The sequence below is a fragment of the Pieris napi genome, chromosome 13 (assembly GCF_905475465.1).
Source record: "Pieris napi chromosome 13, ilPieNapi1.2, whole genome shotgun sequence".
Classification (NCBI taxonomy): Eukaryota; Metazoa; Arthropoda; class Insecta; order Lepidoptera; family Pieridae; genus Pieris; species Pieris napi.
This window is the reverse complement of record NC_062246.1, coordinates 12,509,866-12,524,560: the sequence shown is the minus strand read 5'-3', so window position 1 is coordinate 12,524,560 and position 14,695 is coordinate 12,509,866. Positions and strand designations below refer to the sequence as shown.

Genomic DNA, 14,695 nt, shown 5'->3' with positions numbered 1-14,695 from the left:
ATTGGACATTTGATGTATTTAGGCTTGGAAGCACGTGGCTAAATTTCGAAAGTGTATATATGTATGTTTATCTACAAAATTCTCAGTTGATCTCGGTCTCCAGCTTTAGCTGATTTAAATCAGCTTTGTTCCAAGTTATGGAACACACTAAGTTTAATCAAAACTGGTTAAGCAGTTTTTAAGATGTGTATACACATTTCTAGATCTATAATATAGGTAAGCATCTAGGTAAACAGGTATTTGAAGTCGATTATTTTTTAATTACTCCTAAAATAAAAAAGATAATTTAATTATTCGTAGAAATAGTTATTACCTATAGCTACCTCATCAGAAGCAGTAGATTACAAAAGTAAATAAGTTTTATTGAATCATTTCGTCTATAATTGGAATTATAATTAAATTAAACTTATGACTGAAGTAGGCAACTCATTTAGACAAAGATATAAACAGAAGCCTACGAGAAGCATATGATTTATATAATTTGAAGGCTACCTTTGTTAAATTGTAATAAAACCTTCGAATATAAATCTACGAATTTTATATTTATGAGATAACTTTATTTAGCAAACTCGTTAAAAATAAAAATTACCCAAGAAGGTACATTTAAGTTAAATTACCATCTTATACATTGACAAATGACTTGTTTTTATTAATAAAAGACTGTTTATTCAAAGTTTTTGTTGTATTTTTTAAATAGTTGCTAAGAATCTAAAATTACCACTAAGCTGGGACTCCTATCACTGTTGCTCTCTATAAACCTGTAACGTAATAAAAACAATAATAAAAAAAGATTGATTTTAAAGAACGAGAGTCAAACAAGATTACACAACATTTTACACTTTAGGACTAATAGGATACTACTGCTGAACTTCCTTAGTTTAGCTGGCAACAAAACTATATAGAAAAATGGATGTAGTACTACAATTATAACAAAAATACACATCATTAATACTCGCTGTATGGGTATTAAATGTTGCGTGTAATATTTGTATTTTGGATCGTTTGTTGTCTACCTATTTACATTTTTTATCTGTTATAATTTGATATGACAACTGTTCTTTGAATATTATTAAAATCATGATATTTGAATTTCACAAAATTATAAAATGTGTGTTTTGCTTTTTGTCTACCTATTTCTTACTTTTAAAAAACTAGAAAATTCTCAGTTAAATTCAGTGGACAATATTATTTTGTTGCTGAAAGATAGTGAGTAAAATGTCTATCTAATCTACAAGGAAGTATGTAAATTCAACTAATAAATTACCATATATTGAGTAACCAAGGTACCATACCTACTCAAATAGGGTTGGGTGTTAAATACCACCGCACTTTTTTGACGATACTAATTATCTAGGAGTGTCCGGGGGACCTTCATTGGAACACCTCCAAGTGAGTTTTGCTCCGGAAACGCGTCTAAATATTTTTATAAAAAATTTAAAGTTTTGTGTAATGTATTAAAATTTGTAAACAATCCGCCATTTTCTACTTTTCTATTGGTTATAAGTGATGTGACGTTCACTTAAAAAAATCGTGTTTTTAATTTATCGATTGTTAATAATCGTTTTATTTATTTATCGATTATTTCCTCATTTTTGAAATTTAAAGTTATAGAATAATCAACATTGAAATTAACCTAATTTCGTGTTGATAGATTATAGGGTTCCGAAATTTTTTGAAATTATCGATACCTACTCGTCTGTATTTTCTAATTAGTACTTGTATTTCATTGTTTGCAACTTTCTATATTATTTAATTTTTACTAGAATAAAGTGTTTACTTTAATATCCAAAAAGTACCCAAAACCGAATCAGAGCACCCCACTATCCACGTGGTCTTGTCTGTCTTACCCCTAGAGTGTATATAAATAATCGGAGGCGCGGAGGAAGAGCAGCCCCCACCCGCTGTAACAAAGCACAGGCATTATGAAAGCTGTAGCGGCTGAGGCTGGTCGCCGAAGGCGACCAAAAAGCCGAGGTTGCGGAGGCTTGAATAAAATGCCTGTGCTTTGGTACGCAAGGGTGGAGGGGCTGCATTTCCCGTAGCGCCGGAGCTGTCCACAAAAACAAATATTATTTAGATTGGTTAGGTTAGAGTTAGTATATGAATATGTGGTCGCCGAAGGCGACCAGGACGCCAAGAAGCCGAGGCTTGAATAAACAATTACTATTTAGATCGGAGCTTTCCACAAAAACAAATATTATTTAGATTGGTTAGGTTAGAGTTAGTATATGAATATTTGGTCGCCGAATTTTCAATTATTTTTAATATTAAAATCGAATACAAAAATCGATTTTCACTTTAAAAAAAATCGATTATTTTTCACATCCCTATTAATTTTATAAACTTAATCGGCCATTTTGAATGTGGTTTATGCTAGACTAGCGGTAATTAGTTTTACAGTGCAAAGTTTACTTTATAAATCTTTATAAAATTTTTGACGCGTTTCCGGAGCAAAACTCACTTGGAGGTGTTCCAATGAAGGTCCTCCGAGACTCCTAAATAATTAGTATCGTCAAAAAAGTGCGATGGTATTCAAAACTGTTACCGAAATGGCGCGGAAACTATTTGATGATGTCGCAGATGTCACACACGTCAAGTTGTCTAAATTTGAATCGGTTTTGACGAAACTCGTACACAATCAAACAAAAAGTGTTGGTGAGTTGGTGAATATGGTGTCGAAATCAAATATTTACGAGAGGTCATCATTTTTAGACACTTTAGCTTATATAGCTGGGTATACAGATAAAAAAAATTAAGTTAACGTTGATAAAAACTGCGGTTTCATTTATGCTAAACATATAAATTACTAGCAACTATTCCTTTTTGATAGCATGGTACTAATCAATTTGTAATGTTCAAATGCGTTACTAATTACATTTTTCACATTCGACGTGATAATATTGTTTTAATAGTAAATTATGTTACTTCTTATTTATTTGTTTCATAATCGAATATATAATGCTATTAATAATATTATTTCACAAGAGTAAGGCCAGCCGTACACGGACTGCTTCAAGCAGTTATGACCGACTGCTTGAAGCCGCGACCGCGCGGTGAACTATAGCCATTCATTCGCTGCCGTACACACGACTGCTCGAGCAGTCGCGACCGCTTCAAGCCGTCAACTACATGATGAAATTCCATCGTGCTGTCGACCGCTCGCGAGCAGTGGCGAGGCATACACTGACTGCTCGAGCCGTCGGCGGCTCTAGAGCAGTCGACAGCTCTACGACCTCCCCCTCCCTTCTCTTCTGGCCTCGCGGCGTCTAGTGTCTCTCTGTCTGAATCCATGACTAGACTGCGGTAGAAATTCAACTGCTCGAGCGGTTGGTAGAGACTGCTCGAGCAGTCAACAACCGACTGCTCAAGCAGTCAACGCCGACCGCTCGAGCGGTCCGTGTACGTCGGTCAGCCGCTAACTGCTCGAGCAGTCCGTGTACGCCCGCTCTAACTGCTGTCTCTTGACAACGATGACGCTGAACCAATAATGTAATTTTATTTGATGTATCAGATGTGATAATATAATAGGGATAATTAAAAAGTTTTTACTAAAAAAATCATAGAAGTTTTTATGATTCATGCAATTATTTCTAAAAATAAGCTACTATTTTGTTTCAATATCAGATTTAATGATTTGATTCAATGAGTAGGTTAGGTTTCATTTCATCTCATTAAATTTCATTTCATATCAATAAAAAATTCTACTGAAGACTTGGCTGCATGGGCGTACCGCGTAGTTCCCTTTGCCTACCCAGAATGAGTGAAGAAAACAAAAAAAAATCTCTGCTTATATTCATTAATTACGGTAGGCGCCAAAAAATGTCTTTGCGAGTTTAGTTGTTTGTTGCACAAAATAAGTAATTTCGACGATATTTAGTTTGAATTAACACCACCGCAAAATTATAAATATTTTTAATTAAATTTCTTCATTTTTTCGCAACTGTATTAAATTTAGTTGTTCAGTACACGCGTGGAACCGTCATCGACCTCACATTTGTCGGAACTCTTTGCAATGACAGGCTTTCCGCACTCGTAATGAAATATACTATTGTACTTAGATTACTTCGTAAAGGGGAAAATAAAACAACAAGTCCGGTAACAATATTAATTACATCAACACTATTCGTAATAAAACTAATAATTTACATTTTAGTTCGTCTGAATGAAACATAAATAAAAATTATATATAAATTATTCATCGCTACAACCACCTGAAAGCAAAATAAATAAAGGCGTATGTTAAACTGTAGGTAATGCAAATAGTGGCAATAAAAGTCAAAGGAACTGAAACCATCAAACCGGCAAAGTGAGACCTTATTCTCTAGAATAACAAAACAAGATTATGGAATCTCTTTGTAAATAACACTGATACAGAAATATGACTCCAGGTATTCGCTAACAGAATGCTTTTTGACGTCATAAATAAGGAAATTTGTTGGGTCATATTTGGCCAGAATAAGGTCTGGGACAGAAGCCGTATTGTTCGAAGTCTAACACGAGACGAGGTTAGCACGTTGTTTTATAATTTCTCACCTTCTGCAACAGAGGTGATACTATAGGAAATGCGCAGACACGCCCAACTGAATGCCCGGCGCGGGCGCATCTCCCGCGGCCGCCCGCAGAGGGAAGCAGTAGTTGAGCTCGACGCGAGCCACTCGCCCCAAGCGAAGCGCCACTCCCGCCCCGCACGACACTCGCACGGAGGACAGTGACTCGATTATGGCTTGCGTCTTCTCTTCTGCGGACAGACGGTTTTTCCTTTTAGACAGATATTTTATTAAGCTATTGCATAGATTTTATCGCGGGTTTTGAGCGTGGCGACCGAATTAAGAAATTCCTAACACACAATAACGTAATATAGGTGCGGCCAATACGCGTTAGAGCGGGACAGAACGCATACTGCGTCTCACATCTCTATGACGAGATCGGTGACGTAGCGTAACCGCGGCCGGTACGCGTTAGAGTGAGACAGACCGATAGTAGATAGTGGTCGATTGAATTAATATCAAAGAGAAAATCTGCATAAATAAAAAAGAAATAATTATAATTGCATAAGGTGATAAGAAATTCTATGCAATAGCTTAACCGCGGCAGTTCACACGTTTTTTTTAATATATTTTAGCGACGCCTAGTTTTAGTTAAAGTAATCTTTCACTATACAATATTTACCTGGATGCGCCAAACATCCTCCGTTGAGGAACAGGTGAGATCTAAACAGTTCTCCCAACCCTCCCTTCCCCGGCTGGAAGGGGAGAGGCGTGTACAGGTGTAGACCGGACGCCCAGTACATCTGGTGACAAGCCACGTGACAAAGAAATAATTATAAGGATGTCAAAATTAGAATTATTTTAAAATCTCGTCTTTTATAATTAGGTTCCGAAATTTAGTTTAACCCGATTTGATCAATTAATTGCCTCCACTCACCGTGCCACCGGTCGCGAGTCCATCGCAATGCGGCCCGGCGCCTCTCTGCTGAAATCCACGTATAGTGGCAGGTCCGCCTAAGTAGAAGAGCTCCGGTATCTCCGTCCCGAAGACGTCGTGGAGCACCCCGGCCGCGCCCGTCAGTTGGACGACCTGAAACAGATAAATTAGTACCGGTTTGTTTTTAATTAGAGATATAAAAAATGAATGCCCACTTACGACACCGGGCAGGATCTCCTTATTGGCCTCGGCCTGCAGCTCCGTCTTAATGTTAGCCACGCCCCCTCCTAACCCTGCCAACTCGCTCGAGAACTGAACCCAAGTACCGTGAGTGGGGAAAATGGCCTCGTCCCGATGGTCCACTGTCACGATGTGACGGATCACCGACTTTAGGACTGGACCTGGAATAACATTTATTTATTACTACTGCATTTTTATGAACACTTTGTAAAAGAAGTCAACTTAAACTAAATGTTGGTGTATAAATCCACATATACATTATACATAGTAAATATTTAATTACCTACTAATATTAGTATATAATATGTTCACAAGCAGTAAAAGACATTATTCTTACCACTGCTCTCTCTTACTTTGAAGCTGGTAGTTTTACTAAGAACGGACGCATCGCGCACCATGCCCTCCCATTGAAGGTTATGTTTGGTCTGAAAAGTGTCCAAAATAACGGCATAAATATACAACATTTCTTGTCTCAAAGTTAACTTATAATGTTGAAAAATCTCACAGCGGGTGAAGTCCTAAAGGCGACGTCCAATAAGACACCTCGATCCAAAAGCCTGTACCCAGACCATGGATATTCATGATTCTGTTGGTACACCGATGTGGTCACGCTGGAAATAAAGCAACCAAATATGATACAAATACAATCGATCACACCTACTATTATTGGGCATCTCAGTAAAGTGAATGAATAACTTACACCGGTTGCAGGGCACTCTTCGGGAAAGGCTTAGTGGCAGCCACGCTGAAATTAGAAGAACTGCGGTGACCGAGGCTGTATTCTGCCGACACCCGTTCACCACGACCCGCCACATTTGGCAGACGGACACCTAGATGAGTGAAGGTAAGATTTGTACCTTACTATGACTAGGACCAAAAATGTGAATAGACATATATTTCTTAATCTAACCTAGAATTATATAAACATGAAAAGTTCTGCAATGATGACATTTTTATTTAGTAGACCCAAAGGAAAAGTTTCTTTTAATCCAATGACAATGCAGCAACTGAGTATAATTTTCAGTGCATATTAAATATATTACTAAACAACAGTTCTGTGAAGGCAAGGCAATACCCCGATCTGGATTCGTACAAACTTTCTATGATAGATAGGTATGTTAAGACGTACCTAAAACTAAATTCCCTTCATTTTCACTAACAGTTGTGTTGATACCTCCCACTATACGTGATAACTCACGCACTTGAAATGTCACCTGAAACTCATAAAAATACTATTTTTAATTTCCTTTCCAGATTTCACAGCTGAATACTGAAATTTCAGTTACACTTTATTTTGCAAAAAGACTACATGGAGAACATTTAAAACTAAAGACACAAACGCTTAGCTGCATATGAAACTCAAAACTTGATGTAAAGAAATAATTAAAAAGAAATTGTATACCTCTAAGCCTTCAGGTGTAGATCCAGGACCGTTGGAAACATCAATATATACACCTATATCTTTGAAGCATCCCAATGAATCTAGTGAGCGACGAGCCTGAAGTTTTTTATAAGTCACTTTATATTTATATTTGTACAGTTGTTTTTATAAGACACTAGATCACCTTGTGAACTTACTATCACCTACGTCTATTTGTGTGTTGTTAAACATTTTTATTTAAAACAGGCCAAAGAGGTCAAGACTTCATACTCAGCTATGAAACACAAATTACACAACACACAACCGTTGACAATTTTTTTATTTCTAAAAAGACATCAACAATTTCCCAGGTAGGAACAGTTTTTATTGAAAAATTTAATTGTAGTTTTTAATATTTTTCATTGTTTGTTTACCAGCAATGGAACTTTCCCTAAACTTACCACAAATAACAGACAAACAAACAGTAATTTATTTTACATACATATATAGATAATAAATAACATTTGAAAATTTTATGATTGATTACTTATGTTTACCTTGTGTGCTTTCAAAATTACATCTTCAAAATCTGTAGCATGGAACAGTTCATCAACAGCACTACGGACAATATCATCTTTTGTCCTGCTTAATCCATCTACATGGACTCTGTCAACACGTGCCTATAATAACAGGTTATGATATTGATAAAATTCAGAACAATGTTTGAAAATGCATGTAAACAAAAAGATTACTCTAGTTGGTGAACCAAGTTCTCCACAAATGTGCTTAAAGCAACATTTTATGGATAGTAATTTCATAATAAATTAAAACAAAATTATTAAAATGTAATATTACCATTAATAATATTATAAACAAATACTGTCCCCCGGACAAACCTTACCCTGACTCCATTTAGTTTAATTGTGGGTTTTGATATAGCCACCTCTAATGTTTCTGGTTCATCAAGCTCAAACAAACCACCCACTGTGCTTACATTGTCAGCTTGTGCCTAAAAAACATTCATTTATCAAAATAGTTATGGGTTGAACACACTTTAAGATAACAAACACAAAAAAGTTGTCTCCCCTTTTTAATGGCAGAATTAAAACAAAAATTCGTAGAGATAATAAAATAAAACTACGGGTTTCAATGCGACTATATTTTGTTTTCCTAACCTTTTCGTAAAGACATTCTTCTGAGAAAAAACACTCACCTTTGCGTGCACTGTGCCCATTTCTATTTAAAATATTATATTCCAGAATTAAATAATTCCAGAAGTTAATTTTGAATTTTTCTTGTTTTTTTAATTACATAAATATTTTTCACATTGACAAATGACAATTGACATATTGTCTTCCTTCCAAATGTTTAATACTCTCTGAACTCTGAAGGATACTTCCAAATCCAAAGTTCAAGATGACTTGTGATCAAAAAGATTCTAAATCCTTTTTCACCATTTTAGAAACTCTAATAACGTGGTAGCTATCATTGACGCAATCAGCGATAAGGATTTTCACTATTAAGTACTTGACTGTGAAAGCAAACCACTTACAAATTACAATAGTAATCCCAAGCGGGGATTCCGGGATTTACTACAGCGTGGCAGATTAATATACAGGGAGATACCTTGTACCTAGTTAAGTACCTCTACCAAATATGAGCCTCATATATATGGCCACCCGTCAAGGATAAAGGATCAGATTAGTAAAAAAAAATAATCATCAAATATTTTCGAGCGCGTCAGATTAAGGTAGGGTGAGTTAATTACATGTGCCGATTTCCACAAGCCGAAGTAAGAAAAATTCGTCGATAAATACGTGCGGCTGTGTGATGTCTATATTAGTTTAAAAATATTAACTATGAGTAATATTAACATAAAGTGTGTATTTTTTGGTGAAACTACTTTGCAAAAATGAATAAAATTTACATTATAAACATTAGAAAAATGTATAAATATTTTAGAATATCGTCGACGTAAGCCGGTTCTTTCGGTTAATATTTATTTTTTATTTTTTTTAAGCATTTTTTAAAATTAATATATAATTAATACAAATTATAATTGAACAACATACACTTTTTGATATTTTCAGAACTTATCAATCAATTAAGCTCAATGATTAAACATTTTTTTTAGATAAAATTATCTAATTAGGTGAATCCCTCCAGATAATCGTTTGATTATGAAACATCACGTCTAGGACATAAAGATGAACCATATACTTATATCTTAAACTGACGCGGTTGAGTATTTCAAAATGGCGATTTTTTTGCACATTCTATTAATGACTGCGAGTTTACGTCACATCCAAATCGAAAGATTATAAGATGAGAGCTTTTTTTAGGTTCACTTAACATCCCCTTAGAAAATCTGACGCGCTCCTTTAAATTTTTTTTTTCATATTCAACCCATACATACGACCACACCCACCATGCGTACAATCAGATTAACATACGTACATTAATACAAATACGTGCTATCAATATCTGAGGCGCTCGAGTATGTCCATGGCACTGTTTTTTTACATTTTTGAAAATCTGTAGCCGCTCCCCCCACCGATGAAAAGATATCGCTGCCATGTAATGTTTTCAAGGGGAAGGTGATTAGGTTTTTGAAGTCAAGGTGCTTCTATAGCGTAACCGAATATTTAGAACATGTATGATATGATATGTACAATAATATAATGATACAAATAATATAAAAACTGACCGATTCATATGACTAATAAAGTAAAATTCCTTTAAATACAAATTTGCGCGCCATTCTGTGTGGCAGAATATGCGAACTTATGATTGTACCACCTGACACATTTTTGTACCATATTCTTGCAATAAATTATTATTATAATATTTAATGAACTTTATTTCTCATTACAAAAATTATTTTTTATTTACATGAGAAATTTAATATTATATACGAACGAGATACACGTCGCCATCAGCTAGCCCAATTTTAGTCTAATGGGCTCATTCTGATGTGTATCTTTTTCTGATTAATCACTCTAATATTACGAACCTTAAACGGCAACTGATTAAACAATTGCACACCCTCAATCCTCATACCTAATAGACCTCTTTAAATAATTTGTGCGCGGCTTTGTCGAGATAAGCAAGTTCGGATTATAGGAGATATACATTATATTAAAAAAAATCTTTTTTATTATCTAAACTTCGCAACTCAATAGGTCTCAATGACGCTCGAGTAAGTCCGAATTTAGCATTTTTAAATTTATTTTAGTTGCCTATTTATCAATTTTTAATAATTATTATTATTTCTATATAGGCTATGACTATTGTAAATACTTTTTGCCAATCATTTCTTATATTTCACATTAGATTAAGTTATTTAAAACCTGCTCTTAATTTAGTGTTTTACTAATAATAACACGGTAGACGAGGTTATAAAGTTGATATGTTTGGGGGTATTTCAATGCTTTTCTAATTTTCCACTGATGTTTGGAGGAAGAAAGTTGTGCTATTTCTTCAACTTAGTAGGAGGATAATATCTCAGCACTCAGAAACAGTCATAAAAACTAGTGTCCCCATAATAGATAAGATGGGGTACTCGTTTACTTAATTTTTTACCCAAAAAAATTCAAGAAAGTTTTAGCCATAAAATACATATTAAATTGGATATTATTGGATTGAATACATATTAGATTGGCTCATTGGTCTAGTGGTTAGTACCCCTAACTGCGAATCCATGGGTCTCGGGTTCGATCCCCGGCTGAGACAAACATCGATGTGATGAGCATTTGGTGCTGTGCTTAGGTCTTGGGTGTTTAAATATGTATTTATATGTCTATCTATCTATAATATTATGTATGTATATCCATTGACTAGTACTCATAACACAAGCTTCACCAGCTTAGCATGGGATTAGGTCAATTGGGGTGAATTATTGTCCAATCAAAAAAAAAATTAAATAAATAAATATTAAAAAATCAAACTAAGAGTGCAGCAACATTTTATTTACAATTATGCTTGACTAGATTTTAACTAATTTAAAATTTTAATTATCTACTTAATATAAGAGTGACAATACTAAAAAATTCAAATCCCGACGATACATAGGTGAAACTTAATAATAACATTATCACTATCTCACTTGCGCGTTAAGAAAATGATAAAAGAAACAGACGCCTTTTTTACTTTTACCGTATACGATAAACATAAGGATAAACCAACATACAGGATGTCACTATATGACCATCATATCCCCTCTTAATATGTATAAGAAGTGCTACAAAAATACATCGAAATATCCTATTCAAAATACACATACAATCGTAGGAACTTAAAATAAGGCGCAAATAAAATATTTCACTAATGAGTGCCCTTTGCGACGTGGAATATGTTGCATATTAACTATTATATTACGTTAAGATTACCTATTTCTAAGACAAACAAAATTGCAGTATTATAAAAAAAATAACAACGTGATACTACTTATAAAATACAGATATCCGATTCATTTATTTAAAACGGTTTTGTGCTACTAAGCTAATAACTTCATATTTATAATATTATATTAAATGTTAGGAAATAACGACAATTTACAATTTTCAATAAACTATCCTTTACGGTGACTGCTGATAGACTTTCACATATCGCTATATTTTTCCTAGTGCTTTAGGCTTAGTGTTGAAACAGTAAAAAAATCGGGTGAAATTATTATTTCTATTTAAATTTGTGCTGCGAACAAAAGAGAGTAAGTATATTTACGATAATGAACGAATTCCGTCTTTATTTACTACTAATCCATATGTATATATATATATATATCCATACCGATACATAAGCTTTTGATCTCAGGTTCTCCGTCTTTTATTTCCATACGTACCCGTGAAAACGTATGACACAGACAAAGTTACAATAACGTATCAATATTTTAATTGAAAGTGGTAAAAATATAACAAAAAGTGATGTGTAACATAAATTATCTAGTGTTTCATTTCACTTCGCTTGCAGTTTTTCTAGTAATTCTTGTAGAGCAAGTGCTTTGGCCAGACGGCGTCTAAAGTCCTGAAAAAAGAGATATAATATAAGAATATGGATTATGGTCCCATATGGCTTCACTATTGTTAATCAGTTGTCTTTCGACTAAACTGCAGTTAAGCACTTGAAGAGTCGAGTTATCTAAGTGATGCTCGCAGTCGTTCAAGGCGCGTATAGATTTTTCTTAAACGATAACACGCATTGAACAGCAAAAATATTCTTTGTTCGATTTATACCTGATGTAAAGCTTCACCGCCCTTCGGTACCCTGGCAGCAAACATATCTTTGGACATGAGACACAGTGCCTTCCCGTTCATGGGAAACCGTTCGGGTAGACCACCTCGACGAGAGACCCAGATGCCCACGTCGGCGCGACACCAGCTCCGCGGGTCTGGAATCAATAATTGTTCATTACAGGAGACCGTTTATTGTGTTTAATATTTCTAAAAAGAAAAGTGTGGCAGAACGAATACAGTAAAAATAATAATAAATTTAAATAGTGTATCTACCTAAAGGTAAATCATCTTCTTGTAAGACTCTCAGGTCCACTGGGCCCCATACCCCATCTGTGGGGGGAACTCTGTCGCAGCGAGCTTGACTTGGCATTTTGAGCATCTGAAAGTAAAATATGAATTTACTTCTTCATTTGTTTCAGTAATAAATAATTATGTTTTTTGTTTATAATTTATTAATATATACTGGTCGCGGTTGGTGACTTGCTAGTTCTATTTATTATGCTGTTAGAAAAGTTATTTAAATCTATTTATAGATTTGTTATCGATCTTATCGGTATTAATAACTTTGAGGTCTCGATGACGCTGAGTTAGATGCACGGTTATACTTTCAGATTTACGAAAATTATTAGCAAAATCATTTTTGTAAATAGTTTTTTTACTACGAGTATTAGATAACAACTGTCATTAGTTCAGTCGCGTGGCCCACATCCGGTTTCCGCTATACTCTATAGTCTACGGTTTCCGTCGTATTGTCGCCATACAAGTTTTTATTTGCGTTTCCCGATTTTTGTGTAACGGAAATCCGATGTTATTATGTTTATTGATGTACGTCCTTGCAATGACAATACATAATACTTTGAACTAATAATCCGTATAGTTAGCTGCATAATAGAATGTATCTATCGGGGCCATTTACACGATTATTGGGATTTTATATTGCAATTTTCATATTTTTCTCAAGATACCTAAACATAATTAGGACATGCTCTGATCAGAATTAGTTATACTTTTTTGAAAACGTCTATCTAAATCGATGCCTAAGTCCATTCATTAGGAAACATAAACGAAAGCTACAAAACATCCTTATGCAATTACACTGAAAGTTTTCTCGTTTAATCTTAATTAATATATAGTACATACAGATGTCCCATTAATCTCTAATTTTTTTACCAAGAGCATGTGCCGTATATTTCCCTAAACGAGTGTAACGGAAACGTTCGCGCCGTCTTCCCGCCAAACAGGCGGACGCTCCATAATCGAAATCGACACTTCCGCTCAATTCGAAAAAGGAACGTATTGTCGGTGACGTTCGATCGTTTAACGTCTCATTGTTTTGTAAATAGGCAGATGTAATTAGCTTCCTTTCATAATTAGCGGCTGCCTAATATCTCATACTGAAAGCGTTATTGGTTTTAGCAAATATATTATAGCAATTTATAATTACTACTACTTTTGGTATAAATTAAATATAGATTCTTTTCAACAATTTTATTTGCACTTTATGAAAATTTTGTAAACATAAATTGATAACACACATGATTATTAAATATTAATAAAACAAATTTAAAATCTACCTTATCTTAATACTTATAATTAAAATAATATACCTACTAGTTTCATAATAACCGCTACTTGCATAAAGAATGAACATAGTAAGTACTAAGTATTGAAAAAAGAAGGTACAACGTGATTTGGTTTAATTCAAAGAAAGAACACGACACCGGAAGAGAGAAGAACGCGGGAAAGTGATAATTATGGCGGCGGTGGTCGTTAGAAAGTTCGCAGACAATTGGCGGAAATTGGCAAAAATGTACAGCGAATATTGCTTCCTTATGAATAGCATGCTATCATTATATAAAAAAAGAGTTAAATTGTAACGACGTATTGGGCTAGGGACCAATGAGTATTTTATAATACAAAACAGTTTAAATTTTCTATGTACCTACCTAAATATCAAAAGTAAGCCTAGGTAAATTTCAGAAATAATTGTAAATAACCTTAATTATACATTATTAATATTTTTTTCTCGATTACGTATTCATTTACTATGAGACTGATAGGTATATATGTTATTTTAATTTAATTGAAATCATAAAAATACAAATGTTTGTATTTCATGTATGCATTAACTAAAAAATATAATTTCATGAAATAAATTAAATTAAATTTGCAGAAAAGAATATATTTTAGGTTTCCTAGTGAATAATGGAATGGTGTACAACTCACCAGACTAAGCTGCAAAATAAGCTAGACTATGCAATCCTTAAACACCACACAAACACTTATTTACGTCTAAAACACAACACTTAATAATAATTTACGACGTTTAAAATGAAATACTGCAGGAACAAGCGCATCTGTGCAACGTTGAAAACAGAATGACCGATTTTGATTTCTGTCTTGACTCTTGACTCTCGAGTCTTGACTGACGCAAATTTGA

General features: G+C 34.2%; 1 protein-coding gene and 1 long non-coding RNA gene across 3 annotated transcripts; both read right to left on the bottom strand.

Moving 5' to 3' along the window:
- Positions 1-663: 663 nt before the first annotated feature.
- LOC125055285 (sorting and assembly machinery component 50 homolog A) lies at positions 664-8,378 on the bottom strand. Of its 2 annotated transcripts, none has more exons than XM_047657677.1 (13): positions 8,238-8,378; positions 7,926-8,033; positions 7,582-7,704; positions 7,067-7,162; positions 6,794-6,878; positions 6,365-6,494; positions 6,170-6,275; positions 6,002-6,089; positions 5,644-5,825; positions 5,425-5,577; positions 5,170-5,290; positions 4,534-4,738; positions 664-758 (listed from the first exon to the last, which is right to left on the bottom strand). In XM_047657677.1, the coding sequence occupies exons 1-12, from the start codon at positions 8,256-8,258 to the stop codon at positions 4,554-4,556; spliced, it is 1,398 nt and encodes a 465-aa protein (XP_047513633.1). In that variant the 5' UTR covers positions 8,259-8,378; the 3' UTR covers positions 664-758; positions 4,534-4,553. The 2 variants fall into 2 exon arrangements, with proteins under 2 accessions (XP_047513633.1, XP_047513632.1); XM_047657676.1 differs by lacking the exon at positions 664-758 and adding an exon at positions 4,139-4,211.
- A 3,893-nt stretch (positions 8,379-12,271) lies between these two features.
- On the bottom strand, positions 12,272-14,695 carry LOC125055538. Its single transcript, XR_007117922.1, has 3 exons — positions 14,482-14,695; positions 12,529-12,634; positions 12,272-12,410 (listed from the first exon to the last, which is right to left on the bottom strand). It is a non-coding gene; the product is annotated as an uncharacterized LOC125055538 (long non-coding RNA).

Coding starts and splice junctions, on each gene's coding strand:
- LOC125055285 (XM_047657677.1), bottom strand. CDS start 8,258: ATGGGCACAGTGCACGCAAAG. Junction 6,879..7,066: donor CTACACCTGAAGGCTTAGAG/GTATACAATTTC, acceptor TATGAGTTTCAG/GTGACATTTCAAGTGCGTGA. Junction 6,090..6,169: donor CCTTTAGGACTTCACCCGCT/GTGAGATTTTTC, acceptor GACACTTTTCAG/ACCAAACATAACCTTCAATG.